Source organism: Electrophorus electricus, chromosome 19 (assembly GCF_041902795.1).
Source record: "Electrophorus electricus isolate QZ-2024a chromosome 19, ASM4190279v1, whole genome shotgun sequence".
In the NCBI taxonomy this organism is placed as follows: Eukaryota; Metazoa; Chordata; class Actinopteri; order Gymnotiformes; family Gymnotidae; genus Electrophorus; species Electrophorus electricus.
The window spans coordinates 7055612-7082772 of NC_137515.1; the positions used below are offsets into that span (position 1 = coordinate 7055612).

General features: G+C 45.3%; 1 protein-coding gene across 6 annotated transcripts in view; it reads left to right on the plus strand.

The window, feature by feature from the left end:
- The window catches only part of ptbp3 (polypyrimidine tract binding protein 3), a 51346-nt gene extending 26701 nt beyond the window's left edge, over window positions 1–24645 (plus strand). For 4 of the 6 annotated variants that reach the window (XM_081702422.1, XM_081702418.1, XM_081702416.1 and 1 more), the window contains 12 exons: window positions 3114–3283; window positions 3923–4069; window positions 5316–5477; window positions 5933–6043; window positions 10089–10263; window positions 12493–12570; window positions 14437–14621; window positions 14921–14954; window positions 15471–15563; window positions 16100–16316; window positions 17121–17198; window positions 18542–24645. In XM_081702422.1, the coding sequence (XP_081558548.1) occupies window positions 3114–3283; window positions 3923–4069; window positions 5316–5477; window positions 5933–6043; window positions 10089–10263; window positions 12493–12570; window positions 14437–14621; window positions 14921–14954; window positions 15471–15563; window positions 16100–16316; window positions 17121–17198; window positions 18542–18674 (1583 nt within the window). In that variant the 3' untranslated portion in view covers window positions 18675–24645. The remainder of the gene's footprint in view (window positions 1–3113; window positions 3284–3922; window positions 4070–5315; window positions 5478–5932; window positions 6044–10088; window positions 10264–12492; window positions 12571–14436; window positions 14622–14920; window positions 14955–15470; window positions 15564–16099; window positions 16317–17120; window positions 17199–18541) is intronic. The other 2 variants (XM_081702417.1, XM_081702420.1) reach the window with 2 other exon arrangements.
- Window positions 24646–27161: the final 2516 nt, after the last annotated feature.

Consider the following 27161-nt stretch of genomic DNA (forward strand, 5'->3'; position numbering starts at 1 on the left):
CTCATTCTCTCTCTGAGAGTGCCCCTGTGGTTTTCCGCTCATGGTGCAGTGTAGTTCCTTTCCTCTGCCTGTTCTCTCTGCATGTGGTAAGCTATGGTAAGCAGAGTTCCTTCCGGAATGGTCTACACTGTCCTTCCAGAATGTCCTATACTGTCCTTCCAGAACGTTCTACAGTATCCTTCCAGAACGTCCGCCACTTTAATGTTCATCTCTCTCTTGTGCTGGAGGTAGAAGGCATCTGAATGGGTCGCTATGCGCCTTTAAAACGGGTTTGTTACTTTGACTGGGCCTGAAGGGAGAAGGAACTGAGAAGAATAAAGACAGACCACTGGTAGAGGGCAGTGGTAGTCTTGAATGAAATGTGGGGATTATTTTTTCACTTTCCTGCACACACAGCCAGGATGGGGAATTTTCTTCCTCCCTGAGAAAAAGTCTCTGCACAGTTTGGATTTTCCATGCTTGAAGATTGTGGGTCGGTTTGGAGAGTGATAAGGAGAGATGGGGTTTCATGTAAAACACTGCAGCCTTCATTCTGTGTTTTTAAAACACCTCCCTCATGTGGCATCGCTCCCGCCCTCCTGTTTTGATGTAATGGAAAGAGTCAGGAAGGTTGCAGCTGGTGCCCCTGTCGGTTAGCACGTCTCTTCCTTTAATATTCCTGTGCATTCCACAAAAACTATTCATTAATTCAGGTTTGCTACTTTCCAAAAAGGTACAGAACCACACATGGTGCCCGGTTGCACACAGCTCTCTGAAGCCCATTCCTGTTGCAGGGCCAGTGTACTTCCTGTTCTGTGTCATGTGACTGTCATTGAAATGTCATTCAATCAAGTCAAATGTACAGTATTTATATAATTCTTTTTATAACACATGTTGTAACAAGGCAGCTTTATAAATGTATGGGTCCAGATTCTTAATAAACAAGCCAGAGGCAACTCCTTTAAAATCCTTTGTGCGGCCCAGCTAGTAACCATTCCACACTTTATTATAACGTTTTTAGTCACCACTTCAGTGTAGATGTGGAACCTCAGTTACATCAGTAGGCAGTTACACCAGTAGGTCTAGGCTGGAGCCTCAGTTATTCTGGTGGGTCTAGGCTGGAGCCTCAGTTACACCAGTAGGTCTAGGCTGGAGCCTCAGTTATTCTGGTGGGTCTAGGCTGTAGCCTCAGTTACACCAGTAGGTCTAGGCTGGAGCCTCAGTTATTCTGGTGGGTCTAGGCTGGAGCCTCAGTTACACCAGTAGGTCTAGGCTGGAGCCTCAGTTATTCTGGTGGGTCTAGGCTGTAGCCTCAGTTACACCAGTAGGTCTAGGCTGGAGCCTCAGTTATTCTGGTGGGTCTAGGCTGGAGCCTCAGTTACACCAGTAGGTCTAGGCTGGAGCCTCAGTTATTCTGGTGGGTCTAGGCTGGAGCCTCAGTTACACCAGTAGGTCTAGGCTGGAGCCTCAGTTATTCTGGTGGGTCTAGGCTGGAGCCTCAGTTACACCAGTAGGTCTAGGCTGGAGCCTCAGTTATTCTGGTGGGTCTAGGCTGGAGCCTCAGTTACACCAGTAGGTCTAGGCTGGAGCCTCAGTTATTCTGGTGGGTCTAGGCTGGAGCCTCAGTTACACCAGTAGGTCTAGGCTGGAGCCTCAGTTATTCTGGTGGGCCTCAGTTGCTCTGGTGGGTAAAGGAGGAGCCTCAGTTATTCCAGTGGGTAAAGGAGGAGGAGTGGAGTGATGGAGAATTGATGGAGGAGGAGGGGAGTTTTGGAGGAGGGTTAGCTTGCCATGTGCTGTGGTGGGCATCTTCTCCAGCCATGCAGCTGTGGTGACGCAGCCAGCTGAACACATTTTCTTTTTAGCATCAACGTTCCTCTTGGTCTTCTCTACTCAGGTTGATGGAATTAACTGTGGTGTGTGTGTGTGTGTGTGTGTGTGTGTGTGTGTGTGTGTGTGTGTGTGTGTGTGGTGCACATTGCCCTTCCCAGTATGTGCCCACACTCCACCTGCCGCATGTCTACAGTGGGATGTTGGGTAATGTACTGTCTGTGAAAGACATTCTGCAGTCACTGTAATCTTTCAGGGCAGGTCTTGGTTTCTGAGAATACATATTTGTGCTGTTGTAATAAAATATAATAAACAATCTATAGACTACAAACAATCAAGGGCTTTGTGGAAAGATGGAAAACTTCTGTTTTTTTCCCCACTGTTTCGATCTAATTATTCCAGAACGTTACAGTTATTGTTTAACTCCTAAGGCTGTAAAACACCTGGATAGCACAAGAAACAAAAAGAGAAAGAAAAACGCAAGCGATGTCAAAAACAAGACGTGAAAGCGATCTTGGGGCAGCGGGAGGCCTCTGTGCGCACTCTCTGGACATCGTCTATGCTTTGATCCAGCGAAGGGTGAAAACTGCAAAGCTGAACTCCTCCAGAACCAGGGGAGTGATGGGATGCAGCCATGCTTGTTAAATGTAGACATGGAAAACACACTGCGCCTGTATATGTGCGTGCATGTGTGAGAGAGGGCTGTGATGTGGCCCTGGACACAGGTCCGTGCCAAACTGACCTCAGTAGGCAGCGTTTGGAGTCCGCCAGACTACATAAACCCAATAATCCTGCAGGAAGCTTCTCTTATTGTTGTGGTGGGCACAGAGTTGCTGTGCACTAGGCGTGGTGTTTGCAAGCCTGGCACTTTTGGTATTTTACCCTCTGACTCTTCATATAAGACCTTATTTCTTTAAACAATGCTGTTCAATGTTGATGTAATTTCAACAAAATCAGTGGCATTTGGTGTTGCTAAATGGAGTTGTAAGAACTGTTTGCAAGTCTTATTTTTTGAACATTTTTTGAGTGTTCCACGCCACAAAGCCACAATCAGGGATGCAGACAGGAAGTGTGTGGTATATAACCACTGATGTGTGAAGATGACATTCGTTGCTGAAGAATGGATGGATAGGAATAGAATCTCCTTTGTTCAGACCTGCATGACTGACAGGACTGATGTCGGCCTCCGCTCTCCGCTCATTCAGGTTTCAGCCCTGAGGCTGGCGGTGGGGTTTTATCTGGAATCCCTGCGAGCGCCTTTAACCCACCTCTTCCCCCCCCCCCCCACTTTATTCTATTTCCAGCTAATGGCAACGAGAGCAAAAAGTACAAAGGAGACGCATCTCCCAGCGGTACCTCTCGTGTCATCCACGTTCGCAAGGTTCCCCTCGAGGTCTCAGAGGCCGAAGTCATCTCATTAGGACTCCCCTTTGGCAAAGTCACCAACCTGTTAATGCTTAAAGGGAAAAACCAGGTGACTGCTTACTCTATTATCCTCCATTACCTCTACCCACAGACTGTGTATATATATAATATATATGTTGTCCTATTGGGTACCGTTTGTGTGTGTGTGTGAATGTGTGTATGTGTATTTGTAAAATAAAGACACTTCATGGAGTGGGTGGGTACGCGTTCTTAATCTTCTGCTGCCCTCATTAGCGGTGTGCTACAAGAGAAAGGGCAGCATACGTTCTGTGCAGCACATCGAGGCGGTTTAATAAGGGACTTTGATAAGAAGCCTGGCAGAAACAGCAGTGCCCCTTCATATTCAAATGGGACGGGCGTTATTTAGACCTGGGGAAATGGACAGGGTCTCCCTCTTGTGATGCATTTATACTGCTGAGGCATAAATTTGGTCATGCTCCATGGTTGGATTCAAAAGAGCCCTGTTTATTAAATCAGCCTCTGAATCCACCACTCTCCTGAACCTTAGTCGAACTACTTGGAATAATTTGAGATGCAGAGGTACTGAGGTACTGGATGAAATTGTGCCCGTTATTTATTTATTTTTTGGACAGTGATTTGATTTTTCTTATTTATCTGAGAGTTTCAGACTTGTCTGTCTGCCTGTCTGTCTATCTATCTATTTCTTGTGTCTGCCTCTTCACATAAGGCTTTTATAGAAATGGCTTCTGAAGAAGCAGCCATCACCATGGTCAACTACTACACCACTGCGACACCCCACGTCCGCAACCAACCTGTCTACATCCAGTATTCCAACCACCGTGAACTGAAGACCGACAACCTACCAAACCATGGGGTGAGAACATTAATCTATACAGCACCTCCACCTTTAACCTCTGCAGATGGCCTGTGAAGTAATGAGGTATTTAATTAAGGACTGGAACACATTACCTGAGGGGTGTCTAAATAACTGATTCATAAAACACTCACATCAGTCTGAGTTTTCAAATCATCTTTGAGGAAGTTTTCATAGTTTACATGACAGTAATACAAAGTTCTAAATCAGCAGATTTTAAAATAAAAGTCTACATATTATATACTGTATTTTATACTATTTTCAAAGTTGCATAGCATTATAATATCTACATTATAACTACATAGATGATAGTTTGCATTTCATCTGATACCATTTTAAAATAGCATTTTAGTCAGGTTTTTCACCCTTTTGTATTTTCATCACTTTTACTCCTAAGGCAATATGGCAAAACAATTCGTTATTATTCAAACATGGAGATTAGGATTGAAAATTATACACTATATGAAGATTTTCTTTTTGAAAAACCTCCTCAGATAACTGAAACTTCATCTTACTTCAGATTGCTCTTATGTAAAACATGAATATTTAATAATTTAATATTGATTTAAAATACTTATGTAATAAACAAATGTCTTATGTAGACATCCTTCATGTAAAGTGTGACCCGAGTAGTTATGCTGACATTGAACTGCTGGTTTTGATTCTGTTGTGGCAGGCACACTTAGGTTATTTGATTTGGATGATATAAGAGACATATTGACCCGTTTGTCAGCAGGGGATGGTGGGGTTGAAGTCATCGACCTTCCAGTCTGTCACCATGGATATGTCACTGCGTTCTTCTGGGAATGTTAAAGCCACACAGTGGTGGAAGCATTTCTGGGCAGCGTTGGGAGACTGGGTCCACCCGTAGTTGTGTAGGAAGTCTGCGTAAGGGATTCATAGGATTAGACAGTGTAGGTGGTCTATATAAGGGATTCACAGGATTAGGCAGTGTAGATCTACATAAGGGGTTAACAGAGAACATGGTCTTTTTGCTTCATCCCCATCATGTCACCAATTCTTGTCCTTTATGTTTCTGGGGAGCACTGGTAAACTGCTACTGCAATCAGCAACAGTTGGGCCTCCAGGCAAACAGTTGGTGTGAGGTGTGAGGTGCGTTTGTGTGTAAGTGTAAGAGCGAGAGACAGAGAGAGAGCGAGAGACAGAGAGAGAGCGAGAGACAGAGAGAGAGAGAGAAGCTTTAGAAAAATCTGCTAAAATTACAACATAGTGAAATGTCCCACAGAGAACACAGGCAGCTCTACAGGCTGTCAACGCAGTGCATTCTGGGAATATGACACATTCTGCATCAGCCAGTGACAGCAGCATGATGCCTGGACAGAATCCTGTGCTGCGTATCATTGTGGAAAATCTCTTCTACCCTGTTTCTCTGGAGGTTCTTCACCAGGTAGGCCTACATTTCCCAGAATTTCTACACTAAAATGCCTTTTTAATAACCACCATTGATGTGAATTCGGGTATGAATTTGTAAAAAGGACTAGAAATGTCTGCTCTACTAATAACTCTAGGGTACACCTACTAGCAAATGTCCATAAAACAACTTACCTATGTGTGATGAGTAGGAATTATCTTTCTCAATCTCATTGGCTCTGCTGGCATATCAGTTATTTTTCTGAATATTCTAAAGCCAAATATAAACATTGGAAAATGTATGGTTGTTGAAGGTGTATTGGTATGGCCAAGTTTTAGTCACAAAAACAGGTTCTCGATTAGCTTTCTTATTCTAAAATAACTTTGAAATGCAGATGTAGCTGCATTTTTAAGAAAGCATTTTATCTTTACTCTAAAGTTTTAGAATTTTTGAGTGTCCTTTTTATAATCTTCTTTTTCACCCACCCCTAGATTTTCTCTAAGTTTGGAACAGTCCTGAAGATCATCACATTCACCAAGAACAACCAGTTCCAGGCCTTGCTCCAGTATGCTGACTCCCTGAACGCTCACCATGCTAAAGTGGTCAGTCCCAAAGGCACCACCCGCCATCTCAGAATGCGGCTTTTTGCTTCCTTCTCGCCACGGGTTCCACCGAGCCGACAGACTCCACACGCTCTGTTTAAAACGCTAGCACAGCCAGCTTCCCTGCGCTAAGCATGTGTGAGCGTTTGCCGCGGGCAGTGTGCTGCGTCCTAGTATGTGTGGTCGGTCACTCAGCCCTACCCTTCTCCTGACCCGCCCTCAGCCTCGGTGTACCCATGGTGCACCTGCTCCTCAGTGCCCCCTGTTGTCCTCGACTGATGACTGTGACTGTGCCCCCTTCTCTTCTTTGAGTGGAAAGTTGGGTGGAAATTTTGAAAGTGTTTTTTCCCCTCCTGCTTTCCTGGCTGAAAGCCGGCTCTTGCCGTACCTCGCACTTCTGTGATTAATTTGTCAGTGCAGAGGATATCTAATGAACACCACTGAAGCAGCGAGGGAGAAGGAGCTGTGTGGGTAATTACGCCTCTGGCCTGCGCGTGTTATCTATTGTGCTGCTGCCATGTTGCGTTGCCTCCCTGCACAAAGGAGGCGTTTGTTGGTGTTACAGGAGGAGGGGCAGAATGCTCCGCTCTGAAATGCTCCTTCTGTAAATCACTTGGGAGAAAGGTGAAAAAATGGCCCAAGACACACCTCTTGCTGTTTGGTGTCGGTGAGGAAAAGCAAAAATGAAAAAGGCTTTTCCTTCCATTTTTCCTAAACTACATAAATAACAGAAGTAAAGGCACCCGATTCGTGGATTGGCCTTCTGTCTGTCACATGATTCATGGATTGCCCTTCGATCTGTCACCTGATTCATGGATTGCCCTTCCATCTGTCACCTGATTCGTGGATTGCCCTTCTCTGTTTTTCTCCTGTGAAGCTCCAGCTGTGTGGAATCTGCTGCTGGGAGGAAGTTTGACTCAAGCGTGTGATCAGGGTTTATTCTAATGAACAGGCATCATGAGGGAAGTTCCATCCCCTTTCCCACCCCGGGGCTACTAGTCTGGCCCACTCATCCCTGTAACCTGTCCTACCCCGTAACCTGTCCTACTCTGTAACCTGTCTTACTCTGCAATGTGCCCTACTCCATAACCTGTCCTACCTTCTAACCTGTCCTAACTTGTAACCTCTCCTACCCCATAACCTCTCCTACTCTGTAACCTGTCCTACCCCATAACCTGTCCTACCCCATAACCTTTCCTACTCTGTAACCTGTCCTACCCCGTAACCTGTCCTACTCTGTAACCTGTCTTATTCTGCAATGTGCCCTACTCCATAACCTGTCCTACCTTGTAACCTCTCCTACCCCGTAACCTCTCCTACTCTGTAACCTGTCCTACCTTGTAACCTGTCCTACCCCATAACCTCTCCTACCCCGTAACCTCTCCTACTCTGTAACCTCTCCTACCCTATAACCTGTCCTACTCCGTAACCTCTCCTACCCCGTAACCTCTCCTACTCTGTAACCTGTCCTACCCTGTAACCTCTCCTACCCCGTAACCTCTCCTACCCCGTAACCTCTCCTACTCTGTAACCTCTCCTACCCTGTAACCTCTCCTACCCCGTAACCTCTCCTACTCTGTAACCTGTCCTACCCTGTAACCTGTCCTACCCCGTAACCTCTCCTACCCTGTAACCTCTCCTACCCCGTAACCTCTCCTACCCCGTAACCTCTCCTGCTCCGTAACCTCTCCTACCCTGTAACCTGTCCTACCCCATAACCTGTCCTACTCCGTAACCTCTCCTACCCCGTAACCTGTCCTACTCCGTAACCTCTCCTACCCTGTAACCTGTCCTACTCCGTAACCTCTCCTACCCCGTAACCTGTCCTACTCCGTAACCTCTCCTACCCTGTAACCTGTCCTACCCCATAACCTGTCCTACTCCGTAACCTCTCCTACCCCATAACCTGTCCTGCTCCGTAACCTCTCCTACCCTGTATCCTGTCCTACTCCATAACCTCTCCTACCCCGTAACCTGTCCTACTCCGTAACCTCTCCTACCCTGTAACCTGTCCTACCCCATAACCTGTCCTACTCCGTAACCTCTCCTACCCCGTAACCTGTCCTACTCCGTAACCTCTCCTACCCTGTATCCTGTCCTACCCCATAACCTGTCCTACTCCGTAACCTCTCCTACCCCGTAACCTCTCCTACTCCGTAACCTCTCCTACCCTATAACCTGTCCTACTCCGTAACCTCTCCTACCCCGTAACCTCTCCTACTCCGTAACCTCTCCTACCCTATAACCTGTCCTACTCCGTAACCTCTCCTACCCCGTAACCTCTCCTACTCCGTAACCTCTCCTACCCTATAACCTGTCCTACTCTGTAACCTCTCCTACCCCGTAACCTGTCCTACCCCGTAACCTGTCCTACTCTGTAACCTCTCCTACCCCGTAACCTGTCCTACCCCGTAACCTGTCCAGATAAGTTGTCAGACTGGGGGAAGCATTTCTCACTGGGGCTGTGAAGTGGTGAGGTGAATAGTGGGAGAATCCCTGTGAGAGGAAAAAAAGTTTATAGAATAATGACTTCCGTGTCTGCTTTTGTCACAGCTAGATGTGAAGCCGTGTGCGTGTGTGTGTGTGTGTGTGTGTGTGTGTGTGTGTGTGTGTGTGTGTGTGTATGTATGTGTGTGCGTGCGTATGTGTGTGTGTGTGTGTGTGTGTGTGTGTGTGTGTATTCCGATCTGCTTCTGTCTCCCTCTGGCTGTGCTGTATAAATGGTCTTTCTCATCGCCATCTAATACTGATAAATCTTGGGTCTGTATGCTTTAGATTTTAATGTTGTCACTTTGTCATGCACGCACACAAACACATACGTGCACACACACAGACACCTCAAAGGGAAGAGACTAAGTCTGATCTTTAGCTTTCACACATGCACACAGTTGCGAGTTCGTTGTATAACCACATTCAAGGAGAAGATTTATTGTGTATATGTGTGTGTGTGTGTGTGTGTGTGTGTGTGTGTGTGTATGTGTGTGTGTGTGTGTGTATATGTATGTGTGTATATGTATGTGTGTGTGTGTGTGTCTGTGTGTGTGTGTGTGTGTATTTGTGTGTTTGTGTGTGTGTGTGTGTGTGTGTGTGTATGTCTGTGTATGTGTGTGTGTGTGTGTGTGTGTGTATTTGTGTGTTTGTGTGTGTGTGTGTGTGTGTATGTGTGTGTGTATGTGTGTGTGTATGTGTGTGTGTGTGTATGTATGTGTGTGTGTGTGTGTGTGTGTGTGTGTGTGTGTGTGTGTGTGTGTGTGTATGTGTGTGTGTGCACGCACATGTCCCTTTGTCATCGAAAGTGCCTTAGATAAAGTCCCATTCTACCTTATCCTAATTTTAGCCTCTAATGTTGCAAGAACTGACATGATGGCATTCTAGAGAGACCCTCTGTCATCTGTGCGCGGTGGGAGATGCTATGAAGCTGTAGGGCAGGATCATCCTGCCCGAGTCCCAGCTTCAGTCACACGGATCGGTGAACACACCGCTAATGAGACCTTCTCAGGGCTTAGTGTTATTAATCTTTTATTTGGCCTAGTGGAAGTGGCTAGTGGAAGTGACATTTTTCCAGAGTGAAACAGAGCTCTGGGCAGACACCTGCAGGGCTGTTATTTGGGAGATGTTTGGCAGTGTTCCAGCTGTCGAGTTGGAGATCTTTATCAGCAGAGAAGAAAGAGCAGCACGAGGCTGACGTGAGCGGGTGTAGCAGCACTCCCCTCTGAGCAGAAGGTCTGAGGGAGCAGGCCAGAGGAAAGCAGAAAGCCGAAGCTCCCTCTCACTTGTTCCTGCTTCCATTCCGACTCCGTTTGTAATTTCCTTTTAATCCTATCGTTAGGTGCTCTCCTATTTCTCTGGTTTCGGATCATGTGGCAGTGTTTAGGGTGGCGATATTCCTGCCACGGGTTTCAGCAGGCGACTGGTTTACATTGCTTTGGAGGGAAAGCGATCCCCTGAACACGACTGGAATGAGCTGAGCCACTGGATCAGGGCAGGTCTACTGCAGTCTCCTGGCGTTACGTGCAGGGTTGAACAGCCTGTGTCTCTCTGGCAGACTCTGGACGGACAGAACATCTACAACGCCTGCTGTACGCTCCGCATTGAGTTCTCCAAGCTGACCAGCCTGAATGTGAAATACAACAATGATAAAAGCCGAGACTTCACGCGGCTAGACCTGCCCTCAGGAGACGGACAGCCCACGCTGGATCCAGCCATGACTGCTGCATTTGGTAATAGTCACATGCACACACACAGACGCGCACACACACACACACGCACACACACACATATTAATTTTGAGACTGGCTGAGAGTGTTGGCACCCATGTCGTGCTCAGGCTGCTCTTAGCAATGCCATCCATGCACATGAACATCTCCATGACAGTGTCAGTCACAGACTTCTTATAAAGGCTTCCATCCATCAAAATCCTTTATTAAATTCTTTTTTTCCATCATTTCAGAGCCAGAATTCACATCAGTGCAAAAGTGATTATGATGTAAAGATTGATTGTGCAGTAGCGCAACAACCTTTATGTTGTTAGAGTGAGGTATTCCGATCTGCTTCTGTCTCCCTCTGGCTGTGCTGTATAAATGGTCTTTCTCATCGCCATCTAATACTGATAAATCTTGGATCTGTATGCTTTAGATTTTAATGTTGTCACTTTGTCATGCACACACACAAACACATACGTGCACACACACAGACACCTCAAAGGGAAGAGACTAAGTCTGATCTTTAGCTTTCACACATGCACACAGTTGCGAGTTCGTTGTACAACCACATCCAAGGAGAAGATTTATTGTGTGTATATGTGTGTGTGTGTGTGTGTGTGTGTGTGTGTGTGTGTGTGTGTGCATGAGCATAGTCTTTGTGAGTATTTTATAGTGGAGGTGGTGGATACCTCAGACAGCTCATCCATCTGTCTTGTTGTCCAGAGCCCTGTAAATCATGGCTGCTGTCGACAGGCAAAGGTGTTGTGGCTACCTGATAAGCTGTGTGTGTGCAGGTGTGTGTGTGCATGCATGCCTGCATGTGTGTGTGGCTTTAGCCTGTAAATCTGTGCTGATAAATAGCTCCTGCAAGTAGTTGCGAGCGTCAGAGTTCCCCCTAACTCTCATGCTCCAGCAAACGCAATAAAAAGGCGTTAAGATGGCGGCGTTGAGATGGTGGTGTTAAGGTGTTAAGATGGCCGTGTTTATTTCAGCACCGCCATTTTTTCTCAACTCCAGTCATGCATTCCCAACACTTTTCCTCTCAGCATGTTTTATTCTGAGGCAGAACAGATTTGGCGCACAGAGTTCCATACAGGACTGCTAGCCCTCAGGTCCAGTGATACCATTTTTCCCAGTGTGCTGGGGTCCAGCAAAGTGCTGTCCAGCACAGTGGGGTCCAGCGTGGCGCTGTGGAACAGGGGCTTGCAGAGATGTGCCGCTCATGCCTGCTTTGCTGGATGCTGACGCCTGTTGAGAGAGCTCCGGTTGTTTAGGCCTCCAGTCGACCTTTCAGGTCCCTGTGCTGTGCTGCTTTCACCTGTTTCTATATGACAATCTTGTCAGATTCATAAACACTGTTATGTAAGTGTCTTAAATTGAGCAAAGTGTTTTATTAGTAGTATTTGTGTCGGTTCGCCTGCAGAAGTGTACACATTTGCAGCATTTCTTAGATGCCCTTGTCCAGTGTGACTCTCAGAAGTGCTTCATAGTCTCTATCAACTCCATCTCTTAATGTGACCACAGATGGTAGTGTAGATAATGCCCTGGCTACCGTGGAAACTAAGTCATTATACAGTACCACTCGAAAGATTGGACACATCTGAATAAATGTATGTTTTTAATAGTAATAAACACATTTTCTGATGGATTATGCTTAAGTTTGTTTCTAAGACATATAAGTTGGGAAAGGTTTTAGCCTATATATGAATTCATATGTTATATGAAAACACACACACACACACACACATACAATTTTAGATGCACCCTCAGCAATAGTGTTCTTTCAGACGTTTAGTTCCTCACCCTACATGTGTCATTCATGTGTGAGAATGCCATCAAGACTGATGGAGAAGTATCCTTGGTGACTGCCTCATGAACCTGGTTACGAGAGCACAAAGCCGTCAAAGTACAGGACAGTTAGTTTGAAGAATCTAAACTATAAGATAGAAGTCAATATTTGTTTATTACAGCATAATCACATGTTATTTCATTGGTTTGGTACCTTCCCTGTTTTTAAAATGTTGAAAATAAACAAAATAGAAAATAGGTGTGTCCAAACTTTTGTCTGGTTCTGTAAAGGAGAATTATTTATTTATTTAAAGTATGCGCTGGTGGTTTTGTGACCCCAAATTTTTAAAAGTCAACAATTACATGATGAAAATGGAGATGACGTTGACTAATTGCTGATGGCCCTGTGTGTGCGGTTTGTGCTTGTGCATGTGCGCATGTGTATGTGTACGTGTGTAGGAGCTCCTGGGATCATCTCTTCACCGTATCCTGGAGCGGCGGGTTTCGCTCCTGCTGTTGGCTTCCCACAGGCTGCTGGTAAGATTGTGGAATGTACAGACACAGGCTCACTCTCTCTCTCTATCTCTCATATATATGCATACACACACACACCATATGGACAAAAGTATTGGGACACCTACCTGTGGGACACCTGTGGGCCCTTTGTGAGGGCAGACGTTGAGGTTGGGCAAGAGGGCTTGGCTTGCAATCTCCATTCCAGTTCATCCCAAAGCTGTTCGATGGGGTTGAGGTCAAAGCTCTGTGTGAACCAGTGAAGTTCTTCCACACCAAATTCACCCAACCATGTGCTTTGTGCACTGGGGCCCAGTCATGCTGGAACAGTCAAGGACCTTCCTCAAACTGTTCCCATCAAGGTGGAAGCACACAATTGTCCAAAATGTCTTGGTATGCTGAAGTGTTAAGGTTTCCCTTCACTGGAACTAAGGGGCTTAGGCCAACCACTGAAAAACAACCCCACAGCATTATCCTTCCTCCACCAAACTTTAGAGTTAGCACAATGCAGTTAGGCACGTTCTCCTGACATTCGCCAAACCCAGACTCGTCCATCAGATGCGATTCATCACTCCACGTAACACGTTTCCACTGCTCCACAGTCCAGTGCCAGCGTGCCTTTCACCATCCATCCGACACTTGGCATTGTGCTCATGCAGCTCCTCTGCCATGGAAACCCAGGCCACGAAGCTCCTGGCACAGTTTTTGTGCTGATTTTAATGTCAGAGGTGGTTTGGAACTCTGCAGTTATTGAGTCAGCAGAGCGTTGGTGACTTTTCCACACTGTGCCTCAGCACTCGGCGACCCCGCTCTGCAACTTTACGTGGTCTGCCGCTTTATAGCTGAGTTGCTGTCATTTTTAAACACTTCCACTATTCAATTTTGCCACTCACAGCCGATCGTGGAATATCTAGCAGGGAGGAAATTTCACAAACTGGCTTCTTTCGATGGTGTACCACTCTTGAATTTAGTGACTCTTTAGAATGACCCATTCTGACTAAATGACTAGAATGCCTAACATGAGCTCTTTAGAATGGCTAAATGTTTGTAAAGGCAGACTGCATGGCTAGGTGTTTGATTTTGTGGCAATGGGACTGAATGAAGCTCCTGTATTCAATGAATAAGGGGTGTGTCACAATACTTTTGTCCATATAGTGTGTGTATATATGTACACAAACAATTTCTCTCATTCAAATTGGCATACACTTATTCTCTTTCTCTGATTCTTCTTCACACATTTATATTCTCTCTCTCATTCTTGCACACGCATACAAACACACTCAAAGCCAAGTAATGAAAGTTTTAGCCTGGTGCTCACACCCCTGGTTTACACTAAATAACCAGGGATGTCATGTAATCGCCACAAGCAGTTGTATATGCCTGCTTGTTAAATATAGCAACACAAATGAAAACAGAGGTTTACCAATACTGACTGCACTTTATAACAGATGACACAACAACACATGCATAAACTGTGTATTACACATAATTGGTTGTTGATTACTCACCCGGCATTAACGCTGTGTGCATCAAGGTTCACTCTTCTGCTATATTGCCCCTCTGCTCTGCCATTCTCCTCAGTGACTTATATCATCAGTTTAAATCACAACAGTTATAAATGTTTTGTTGGACTTCTGTGAGACATATTTATGAGTCCACCACCGCAGTTCTCAAGGGCACTGCGCTCTTCGTCCTCCTCTTCCTCTGTTAATGCCGGGGGCACTCGGAGCTGTTAATGGTTTACTTTAAAGCCCGCACGCCCCAATCCTACACAGGTTTGAAATGCCACAGTCAGCATTCGAGGAACATCTCGTGTTGCTAAATCAGCAAGGAATTTCAAGCCTTTTTTTGATGATGCAACCATTTCCTGTCTGACCCTGTGTGACCCAGTTGCTCCTCTCGGCCCTCCTGTGTGGCGGGCTGCTCCCTCTGCAGGTCTCTCCATGCAGGCCATGCCGGGGGCACTCGGACCCCTCACCATCCCCACGTCGGCTGTTGCTGGCCGGATGGCCATCCACGGCATGGCCCCCAGCACCCTCCACTCCGTTCTCCTCGTCTCTAACCTCAACCCCGATGTGAGTGATCCTACACCCCCCCACCCCACCGCACAGACACGCAAGCACACCAGATTCGTGCCCACTGCCTTGTACTGCTTTGGCATCTTTGGGTGGAGTATTCTTTTAATCGGACATTGGAGTGCAGTGGAGAACTCCTTTACTCAGATATCTGATTGCTTTTCCCTCACACCTCCTATCCCAATATATATAGAAACACTGTGTGTATGTATTTGTTTATGTATAAGGGTGTGTTTCACACCTCCTCTGATCGGCGGTCTGGATGGCAGATATTAAGAGTTGTTCTGTTCCCTATACAGAGTATATCTCCACATGGACTCTTCATCTTATTCGGTAAGCGTGATTCCTTTGCTCCACTAGATTAATTCTGTGGAAGGTTGTTTTCTTGAAGGAACGGCTCTGTTTGCCGGCAGACACAGGAGATTATTTAGAAGTACACAATGACAGCTTCACTTATATTAAAATTACACACACACACACACACACACACACACACACACACACACACACACACACACACACAAAGCATATAATAATTGGAAACAACATGTGCTTGTGTGAGTGGGTGTGTGTGTGTGTGTGTGTGTGTGTGTGTGTGTGTGTGTGTGTGTGTGTGTGTGTGTGTGTGTGTGTAATTTTAATATAAGTGAAGCTGTCATTGTGTACTTCTAAATAAGACTTCTCCTTAAGTGGCTGAGGTTAGCTTTTTTTTTTTTTTTAACATTTTCTTGTAGTATCTTTGGATTCAGTGTTAAAGTATCACATGTGTTTGTGGGTGACGGGGTCAAAGAGAATTTGAATATCCACTTGAAGTTGCTCATTTCGGGTCCTCTCTTGGTGTCTTTGCAGGGGTGTATGGGGATGTCCACAGGGTTAAGATTTTGTTCAACAAGAAAGAAAACGCCTTAGTGCAGATGGCCGACGCGACTCAAGCCCAGCTGGGTATGCAGCTCCTCACCAGCCACGTCCGCTGGATATTTTGATTGGCTTCTGCTATTCATGTGTGTGTGGGTGTGTGTGTGCGCGTGTTTGTGTGTGTGTGTGTGCATGTGTCTGTGTGGGTGTGTGTGCATGTGGGTGTGTGTGTGGGTGTGGGTGTGTGTATGTGTGTGTGCATGTGTGTGTGTGTGTGTGTGTGTGTGTGCATGTGTGCATGTGTCTGTGTGGGTGTGGGTGTGTGTGCGCGTGCATGCGTGATTAAGCACTGCTCTGATTCTGTTGGGGCTCTTATGCACCAGTACATTCTTTTCTAAGCCTGGACAATACATGACTGTAGAAGTACACAGAGCTATATTACATTTTATCATCACAGCTCTGGTGATTTTTCTGCATTTCGCAAAAAATACAAGCACAAAAAGAAACAGAGCTCCCTTCCGGTGTTTGTGGAGTGGGTTTTGTTGGAGGTGGGGTAGTCAAATCACTTCATTTTCTGACAGGGCCTGATTGTGTTGTGTCTGCATGCTGTGTTTGGTCCTAAGCTATGAGCCATCTGAACGGACAGCGGCTACACGGCAGGGTGATCCGGGTGGCTATCTCCAAGCACCAGACAGTGCAGCTGCCCAGAGAGGGGCAGGAGGATCAGGGCCTGACCAAGGACTTCAGTGGCAGCCCCCTCCACCGCTTCAAGAAGCCCGGCTCCAAGAACTTCCAGAACATCTTCCCACCCTCGGCCACGCTGCACCTCTCCAACATCCCGTGAGCGTGGATGCATTTTTGCACGATCGTGCAAGCATTATCTAATGGGGGGGGGAAAAAGCAAGTCTCAAATGATCTGGTTGTAAGACCAGTCTTTTTAATTGATTAGCACGTAAAAATAAATTAATGTTTAAAGCTCTTTTGAGTTTTGAGGTCTATTAGATTTTAACATTATTTTTTAGGTTTACTCACTGATCTAGAGATCAGTGGCTGTTGCTCTGTGAAAATGTAAAATAGTGAAATGGACTTACTGTATGTATTCACTTGGAGAGAAACAGATTGTTTTGGTATTGTGAATTTTCAGTAAAGTAATACCCAAACACATTTTAGCTCTTTTTAAACTAATTTAATGTAATAAATGCAATAAATATTAAATAATGCAATTAAATAACTATATTAATATTTACTAAAATATTTATTAAATAAATAAATATTCTAAACTTCATTTCATTTCAAAGATGGAAAAAATACTTGGGTGTTATTAATATCACTTAACTATACAATAGTGTTATGAATATCACTTAACCATAACAGTGTATTATTATCACTGAACTATGAGTGTCATTAATATCATTTAACTATAACAGTCTGTTATTAATATCATTTAATTATAACAGTGTTATTAATATTTAACTATAACAGCACGCTACTATCACGGAACTATAACAGTATTATTAATGTCACTTAAACATAACTGTGTTATTATTATCGCTTAACTATAACAGTTTGTTATTAATATCTCTTAACCTCCCCAGTAACTCAGTAGTAAACTGTTCTCTCTCTTCTCCCGGCCCTCCTGCTCAGACCCTCTATTGCAGACGACATGCTGAAGAATCTTTTCTCAAGTTCGGGATACAACGTCAAAGCATTCAAATTTTTCCAGTAAGTTCCCTTCAGCACTAGCCCACTGGCCCTAGCAATTGCTTTGGCACTGTGTTTGTTCTATGGTGAGGTTTCTTTGGGTGTACAGGCACACATGAACAGACTTGTTCACAACAAATCTGTTGTGGGTCCCTGTTTGTCTGGTTACTAGTGAGTCCACATCTACCTGCTTGCTTCAACATGTCCTCTGGGGGTCACTGAGAGGGAAAGAGATTGGTAGGGTTAGGCACGCGCACACCAGAAATGACCTGAGGGTATGCAACGTGCTTAAGGATGTGAAAGAGGCAGAGAGACACTGGCTGAATCACACGAAGCGCACCAGTGTGAATTATTCCTCACTCCTGAAATGTTTGAGCGAGTCGAGATGTAGTACACTTGCAGTGCAACTAGATGGCAGTAATAGGCTCAACTCACATGTCCTCGACTTGGAGAAGACCCAAAGAGCAATGTTTGTTTGAAATTTGGGCAGGTGAAACAGGTCTGCTCCTGAGAGTCCTGCACTGCATGCTTTAACGGTTCTCCTGTGCTACTGCACCTGAAGTAGCTCGTGAAGTTGCACTGGATGATTGAGCAGGGGGAAATGGTGTAGCCTCCGACTCCTGGAGGTACACTACACATCCAGCCTCCAGTGTGAAAGCATAGCTTCTTCAGTTTTTTTCTGCCTTAGAGAATGACAGTCACGTAATAAGCGAGGTATTAAAATATGCATTTATGTGCTTTTGATCCAGGACTCCCATGTGCTCAGGTAGTCAAATCATAGCCAGAGCACTGGTCTTGCCTGAGGGATCAAGCTTTTATGTCTTTTGGCAAACATCAACAGAGTTTATTATAATTTTTGTGACTGCTGGTTTGTAGTTTAGGTTAAGTCGATCTTTTGGAGAATTAACAAGTGATGGGTCACAACACAATTTAGATACCACTGAATTAAATGTTAAACTAAAACTGTCCAATAACTGCACAAACTTGCGGTTGTGGGAACCTCAGTTGCCTGTATGAAAACCATGAACTCTGCAGTGTGGCGATTCTCCAAGTTTTGGAAAACACCACATTAGAGGCTACAGTCTTTCTAATAAAGATGTAAGCTGGCATCATCACCTGTGAACTGTGTCAGAAGGGCAGTGTTTCCCACGGACCTGCAGCATTTATGCCACTACTCGTTAGCTGAATGTGGCGGTCCCACAGGGCTGGGCTCAGTAAACCCTGATCCCTGTCCCTGTACGGGACCCCGACTAAGCTCATTACTCTCGTGCCCCTGCATACGGTCCTGGCTGACAACAGCCCATGTTGGTGTTCGCCATTCACCACGAAGAAGCTCTCTCAGTGTGCGCTCTCTCATTTGTCAGGAAGGACCGCAAGATGGCGCTGATCCAGCTGGGCTCTGTGGAGGAGGCCATCCAGGCCCTGATCGACCTCCATAACCACGACCTGGGAGAGAACCACCACCTACGAGTGTCCTTCTCCAAATCCACCATCTAGAACCTTCTCCAAATCCACCATCTAGAACCTTCTCCCTGCGCATACGCCTCTCCCACCCCCAGAACTTCAGCTTCCCGCACCAAGATGACGCTGATCGGTCAATTGCAAATGATGGCCGATGAACTACAAACATATGAGAGAAAACAATAGACAAAAACACAAAAAACCAATCATAATTGCTTAGTTTTAGAGATTTGTAGGAAAAGCAGTTTAAAGAAGAAGCTAAAGACTACTGTATGACCTTCAGGTAGAGGCTGGAGGTGAGTTTGTTTGTTTTTTTTTGGTTTTGTTTTTTTTAAGTTGGAGATGAGGGCACTTCCATAGCGAGGAAGTTGGCTCTCTTCTTCTGGGCTGTTCAGACACACACACACACTTGGATAGCTTCAATGACACTGCAGGAAGTACGTTTCCTGATCAACCAGTCGCTGAGGATGACTTCTGTGTTGCACGGACGTGGAGGCGTTGTTGGAGATGGAAACTCCTGTAGCCCAATAGCCTTGTTACAGTCAAGCTGTGGGCGGGGCCACCACAGTTATGGCCCAATAACTGTTGTCTGTTTCATCCAAGTGCCCCACCTAGTCCTGCTGCACTTCAGAACTGGGGCTCATGGGATAGGTGGATGCAACATTACCCAGGAAGGTCTCTGAATGTCTCTGATGTTATCACACGGTGCTGCTGGGTTGGAAACCCTGTAGCGACATTCCTAACCAGCGGGCTGTCCCTAAGTTTTGAGTAGCAGTAAAGTGCAGTGGAGCACTGAGTGACTTACATTTCAGACTCCCTGTGCAGCTGATCGGTGTTAACTGAGGACCGTGGATGCGGGGGGACACTGACCATTGTGTGTGTTTCTTGTTTGACCAGACGGTGGGGGATCTGTGAATAGATGGTGAATGGAATGCTTTTATGTTCTCCTGTGAAAAAAAAAAAAAGGGGGGGGGGGGGTGTTGTTTTGTTTTTAATTTCTAACGGACAAGGCTGTAGTGGGCCCGTCTGACCTAAACTGCTGTCTCGACGTATCCATGGCGACTGCACAGGATGCTGTCTGTTGCCGTCACAGGCGGGTCTGGTCCCACTGAACTGGAGAGACTTCTTTAACGAATCAAAAACAAACAAAGAGCATGCACGACTAGTCCAGGAAGAACTGCCAGCTGTCCATACTTCCGGAATACTCCGGAACACTCCAGACAGCAGATCCCAGCTGTCAGGAGGCTCCACCTCCTCTTGAATGGATTTTTGAATGTGAATGATGTAGCCCCTGACAATGCGTTATGGGTGGGGATTGGGTCATTCTCCACTCACTTCCCTCTTATACCCTGATTCAGTTCTTGTATTCAGATGCTGTTTTTTTTTAACTGTTTTGTTTTGTTTTCCCCGCCACTTGTTCATCTTGTGACGTGTTGACAAGCGGTCTCCGCTCTCTAGGAGTGGGTCTTGTCAGGTAACTGCCATAGAATTGGAATGAGTAGAATGGACCTGCGAGGAGCTCCCGTTCTACTGGTTCTGTTTCTGTGCTCTCTCTGCCTCCTGGGCTGCGAGCGCTGGTCTTGTCATAGGTCAGCGTCGGCGTTGGCACTGAGACTGTCACTTTCGTCACACACTCTCTTTTGCCTTGCTGTCCCACACTAAACACCTCCACATAAGTACAAAACCAAAAAAGGGAGAGAGAGAGAGAGAGAGAGAGAGAGAGAGAGAGAGAGAGAGAGAGAGAGAGAGAGAGAGAGAGAGAGAGAGGTGTCCATGTGGCACTAATATCTGTCCCTTCTGAAACAGTCACATTTTAAGATTGTATTACAAAAGTATTGAAAAAAAGTTGAAATGTGTTGTAACTTAATTTTAAGACATTGTTATGCAGTTTCAGTGGGGATGGTGAAAGTTTGAAGTGTGAGTGTGTGTGTGTGCAGGCGTGCGTGCTTGCGTTTGTGTTTTGATGTGTACATGTTTAGTGCTGTTTAATCAAGTGGTGGAACTCATCAGGACTTTGTAGGACAGGGATGTCTATCCTGCTCCTGGTCTGCTACCTGCTTGAGCTGACACTCCAGCTTCTAATGTTTACACGTTTAAACACTTCAGAAAGGCTCGACTGCAGCAGACGTGTCAAATCAGGCTGCAGTGGCTCATCTGGAGCACGGTTGGGCATCCGCCTCTCTAGTGGAACACCTCCAGCGTGCAAACAGACAAGGTGCTGTCTTGAGCTGCCAAGGACTAGCCTTAACATTCCAAGGAGGGTCACTGTAGACCCGCTGAGGACCTCTAGAGGGCGCTCCTCCTGTTCCTCACACACGTGCCTGTTTGTGTCCCACAAAAAAACAAAACAAACAAAAAAAAAGGTTCATCAGACAAGTTGAAATCAGCATAAACAAAAACACTGGAGCTTGAAGGTTTGTGGACCCTTTGAATTTACTATATTTCTGCATAAATATGAACTAAAACAACAGTCCTAAAAACGGAGAACCCAATAATATAAATGAGATTTAAAAATAGATAGTTGTGTGAAAATTAAAATGAAACAGAAAGCGATGTGTTATGCAGAAATCTAGAAAATTCTACAGCGTCCACAAACTTTCGAGCACCACGGTGGCTCCAGAAATGCAAGGCAAGGGACAGTGACCGTTTTTTCCTCCTGGTTTTACCTACAGCAATTCCATACTTCGCTAACACTTCTCAAAAAGAAATTGAAAGAATTTTTTTGAAGTTTACAGTCTTAAATAAAGCAAAACTATTCAGGTCTATATATCTTGAGGATTGTCAAGATTTTTTGGAAAAAAGAAGTTACTTATTTTTGGTAATTTGTTCTTTTTTATGGAAAGAAAAAAAAAACAAATTTGAAACCTCATCGGGTTTTTGTACCACTATAATCATTCAAGAAATCATGGTGAAAAAATCATATTTACTGTGTATTTACTTAATTTTCTTATTATGTGCCTTATAATGTGTTTATAATCAAATAGGTTTTAGAAATATTACCTAAGATATCTTAAGTACTATTTTGTGGGATTGGTGAGAGGGTTGATTTCATTTGATCTTTAATTTTCTCGTAGATTTTTTAGACGTGCTTTTTGTGGGGATTCAGTACTGTGTGGTCTGTCTTCAAATCATAAGTTAATGTTTGGTGCTTTGAATGCACATTGGAGAAATATGAGTGAGTGGTAAAATCTCAAAAGCTCAGTGTCTGCTGTGGGTGTCCACCCTCTGTGCGCGCGCGTGTCTCAGCGTCAGTGAACTGCCCTGTGTACTTAGAATTAGAAACAGGTAGAAAGCAAACATTGGAACTCAGAACACTGACCATAGGAGCTCCCAGATGAGAACTCGACGGGATGCAGTGAAATGAATATAACCATGGCAACCGCTTAAGTGAATATAACCATGGCAACTGGGTAACATCCCCTTCCCCCAGTCCAAACTCCTAACAGTGGAAATCCTGGCAGTACTCGGCCTGGAGTTGGACTGGCGGGAGGAATGGGAGTGCTGCTCCTGCCACAAGTCCGAGTGAGACCTGCTGTTCAGCCAAATGAAGTGATTAACCTGAAAAAATCACAGTCCACTCCACACCCGAGGAGACGGAGCGGTACGCCACGGCAGTTCTTGTCTGTTGGTCTGGGCAAACCTGCACCATTCACTGCAGCTTTGCAGCTCTGCTGTCAGTAGGCGCTCTCAGTAGCGCTGTCAGTAGTCCTGTTCCTGAGCACAGCTGTCAGAGACGTCCCCTCTGCGTGTCTGTCTGTGTGGTTTGAGTTCTGTTACTGTATCTTATACTCATGTAGGGGATTTGGTCTGTTGCGTGATCTGTAGTGATTATTTTCCCCCTTGCTTTTTCTTTCTTTTTTTTTTTTTTTGGCAGGGATGTGAAACCTGATTAAAGGTGGATGTCAGTATGACTCTAAATGTCAGTCGGCTGTAGCCACCGGCACACTAGCGGAAGAGAGAGAATGTGTGCGCGCGTGTGTGTGTGTGTGTGTGTGTGTGTGTGTGTGTGTGTGTGTGTGTGTGTGTGTGCGTGCGTGCGTGCGTGCGTGTGTGTGTGTGTGTGTGAGAGAGAGAATGCGAGAGACAGCTTTGTTTTGCTCACTAAACGTCAGTCTTGGTGGCCGTGTGTGAAGCAGCGTGTGGCGTATGCTGTTAACGTCGTGCCCTCCCGCTCCTCAGCTCGACTGGGCGTGGCCGGCCCCTCCTCCAGCTGGGCGGGCCGTGGCCGGCTTCGGCTCTACAGCTTTTCACTCACTAAGAGGAGAACAAGCCAGCCTTCATAACCACGGGGCACTAAAACCGTTGCTCTGGTAATGTCTGATTCCCGCCGTCTTGCGCATTTTTCTCTCTTCTCCTCTCCGCTTCACTCAGTCATTTTCAGTCCTGTCTTGACTCAGGCTCCATTGTCCCCGCCATGATGAAAGACAGTTTCCTGTCACTCCGGTTTGAAACATTTTGGGTTTTTGGTTTTTTTTAATGGTTTTATACTCACAAATAACGCAGGACCAAAGTTTATGTGCCTTTCATCTTCTTTCGTCCATCTTATTTGTATCTTTATTCCTGAATGTGTATCAGAACCAACAATCTTTTTTCTTCGTGTTTTTCTTTTTGCATTGTTGTTACAAGTCTGGTTTCCAATGAAGTGAATGTGTTTTATCGTATTGATTTGCTTCCCCTAAAACAAAAGGTCAAGCCATATATTTGTCCCTCTAACGAGAGCTACTATTACGATACTGAATGTTTTTCTTGCCCCTGATTGGCCCGCTGGAACAGCCTATCATGAAAGCCTACTTTGGTCCCCGGCTTTGAAGTTAGGTTAGTTACTTCAGAACTAAAAGAACCATTACCAATTAGATTTATCATCTCATTTTTAAACAAATTGATGTAAGAAAGCTTTATTTAAATGTATAAGATATAATGATTCACTAACAAATGAAACCAAAGGAATCGGGCTAAAATTGGACTGGTGGGGGCAATGTTTAGCTCTTAACTGAATATTCTATTGCTATAAAGCAGAGAAGTTGAATTTCATGAATAATTCAAGTCCAGGTGCAATGGCTATTTCCTAGGCTCTTATTCTAAAATGGTGGCTTTGTGGGTGGGATGTCGATCTTAAGCTCAGCTGTTGTAATGCTGCAGAGGCTGAGATCTCGGGCTCTCTGTTCCTTAGCAAAGGCAGTGCAAGCCATCACAGATTAGCTAGTATGGATTATGGGGTAGAAAATTAGATTTGACAAGATGCCCAATAGTTTTAATTTGCCCTCCAGTCATGATGAATTAAGATTATGCATGCATTTGACATTTTAGACAAAACATGATTTATGGAATTTAGGCATAAAACTAATGTACTTTGATCTGGGAATTACATTGGCTGTCTGAACACTTTGATCCCTAAATGCACACAAATCAAATGCAAAAACGTCCATTGCACTCGTTCTTTTGAGTTGAGGTGTTTCTGAACTTAAAATTTCAGCCATCTTGTCTTTTCTATATTTTCTTTGTGTGGAAATGATCTGGGCTGCATTTAACTAATTGAATTTGTAAATTTGCATAAAAAGGAGGGACTAAACTCAGCTAATTGAGGTGGAGCTCAGGCACAGCACACATACAGAAGTGCCTGCATGGACCTCAGAATGCTTGACACACCTTGAAATACCTAATTTATAGCTTGGATGAATGTTCCACTACCAAAAGGAAACAAATGCTGTAAATATACGTTCCCTTTGTTTAGGGATTTTTTTTTTTTTAATCCTGGCCCAAAAAAAGAAAAAAGAAAAAAAAAGGTTTTGCGGAACAAGATACAAACATACGAATACGAACTGGTTTTATATTTATGAACATTAACAGAAAAACACAATTTGTCTTCTGTATTTTGATATCATACCAGTACCAGCTTTCATTTGTAAAGCAGTTGACATTGTGGGAAACGGGGAGAGAGACGTGCAGATTCAGTTTGATGTAATAAAATGCAAATAGAAGATGACTATTAAAGAAACATATTTTCTAATTTTGCAGTGCATGGTTGATTGGAAGTTTTTTGTTTGTTTGTTTTATAATCTTGTAGGAAGCATTTCTTTTTCTGTTTCTAAACTGCTTAATAATATACATAATCATTATTAGAGTTACGGCTATTATTATTATTATTATTATTAATATTATTATTATTATCCACCCAGAGTATCTGCTGACTTTTTTCCTAATCAACTTTAATTGTAGCATGCCTTGAATAAATGTCATGACATCTGTACTTTCCTCAGTGCTCTGTCTTTTCGTCTCTTTCGCTTTGGGTTCGTGCTAGTTTCCTGTAGACCCAGACCCAGATCCCTTTACTCCACAGCATCCTTCTTGTTCTGCTTCCTCTCAGGAACCCGTTCACTAACAGGCTGGATTGGTGAAACCGATCTGAACCAAGTCCTTTCACCCATCCACTCTGCTTTGAGAGGTGTGTTGTTTAGGAGTACTAGAGGGGATTCCGGTCTCTGGCTATAACACTGTCTTTCTTCTGCTTTTTCTCTAATGGCTGCATCTTTTAATTCAGAGCAGTGGCTATTTGCAGTCCTGGATCACAGGCTGGTGTTTGCAGTCCTGGATCACAGGCTGGTGTTTGCAGTCCTGGATCACAGGCTGGTGTTTGCAGGTCCTGGATCACAGGCTGGTGTTTGCAGTCCTGGATCACAGGCTGGTGTTTGCAGGTCCTGGATCACAGGCTGGTGTTTGCAGGTCCTGGATCACAGGCTGGTGTTTGCAGTCCTGGATCACAGGCTGGTGTTTTTCCTGCTCTATCACATTTGACTCAAAACTAGTTTTTGGTTAATTGAAACATGTGTATGAGTGTGAGCAGGGATAAAACTAAACTGTGGAGTGCTGAGGGCCTCCTGCACTGCCTCTGTATTCATCCTCCCACTCTCGCTGTCTCACTCCCTGACTCCACCCTCCCATTCTGCCTCCCTGTCTCACTCCCTGTCTGGCTACACTGTGCTCGGCACAAGCGCTCTGCTACCTGTTGCTTTGCCTGTTGCATCTCTCTCTCTTTTTAAAGTACACTGTGGAGAACAGATCTAGTCATGTTGTGATCAATAACAGCAGAGCCTCACTACAGTGCTGCAGTGCCTAAATGGTGTGAGCTGAACAGCAAAAGGGATCATTAGGTCGCAGTGCCTCCCTCCAGCCGCCCCCCTCTAACACCCCCGTGCCCTCTCAGGGGCTTGGCCCCCCTCTAACACCCCCGTGCCCTCTCAGGGGCTTGGTCCCCCTCTAACACCCCCGTGCCCTCTCAGGGGCGTGGCCCCCCTCTAACACCCCCGTGCCCTCTCAGGGCCTTGGCCCCCCTCTAACACCCCCGTGCCCTCTCAGGGGCTTGGTCCCCCTCTAACACCCCCGTGCCCTCTCAGGGGCTTGGCCCCCCTCTAACACCCCCGTGCCCTCTCAGGGGCGTGGCCCCCCTCTAACACCCCCGTGCCCTCTCAGGGGCTTGGTCCCCCTCTAACACCCCCGTGCCCTCTCAGGGGCTTGGTCCCCCTCTAACACCCCCGTGCCCTCTCAGGGGCTTGGTCCCCCTCTAACACCCCCGTGCCCTCTCAGGGGCTTGGCCCCCCTCTAACACCCCCGTGCCCTCTCAGGGGCTTGGCCCCCCTCTAACACCCCCGTGCCCTCTCAGGGGGTTGGTGCTAAAGAAGATGGTGCAGCTGTCCAGTTGAGGAGCACCTGTGCTGAAAGGCAGAAGGTCTGAATTAGGGACAGAAGGTCAGAACTGACCTCTGTTTGAACTGCTGTTTGAACATGGGTTAGTTTAAAGCTATAGTCACATGTCATAGTCATACACACACATACAGGAAAATATGTTTCATTTGGAAATGTGTGTGTGCATGTGTACACACAAGACCTTTTTTCCAGATTATGGATTAACCAAATCAAGCCTTGAACACTGAAACTTTTTTTATTATGTACAAGTTGCACACATTCAAGACAACTAAAGACATAAAACCTTTGCTGTCAGTGTTTTCTAATGAAGTCTGAGGTGTGAAATTCTTAGAAGTAACAAGCACATCAAACCAGTTTATGGAATGCTGCTTACTCCAACTACATGAAACTTCAAGGATTTAGGTTAAAGGGTAAGGCAGCTCCTGACTGCTGCCGGCCTGCTCCTGCACAGATCAGCGCAGACAATGGTAACAACTGGCAAATGACTGAACAGCTGCCAGATAACAGCTTATTTAGATATGATAATGAAATACATGTATGAAAGAGAACTATGGGAGAAAGAAAACTGTGAACTCTTTTTTTTTTTTTTTTAATAACTATTTCCTCTTCGTCATCAGCGCAGCAGAGGACAGCCTGCAACCCTCCAAACAGAAAGCTTTCTCAGGCCAAACCACTACAGGTCTAAACAGGTTCACATGTGCTGACGTAGCTCTTTGAGTTCTTTGGTGAGCCGTGTCTGTTGTATTAGAATGGGGGCTTCAGGCCTTTTCGCTGGTGCAGGATATTCGCACGTGCCCAGCCATGCATTGTGAAGCGTACACC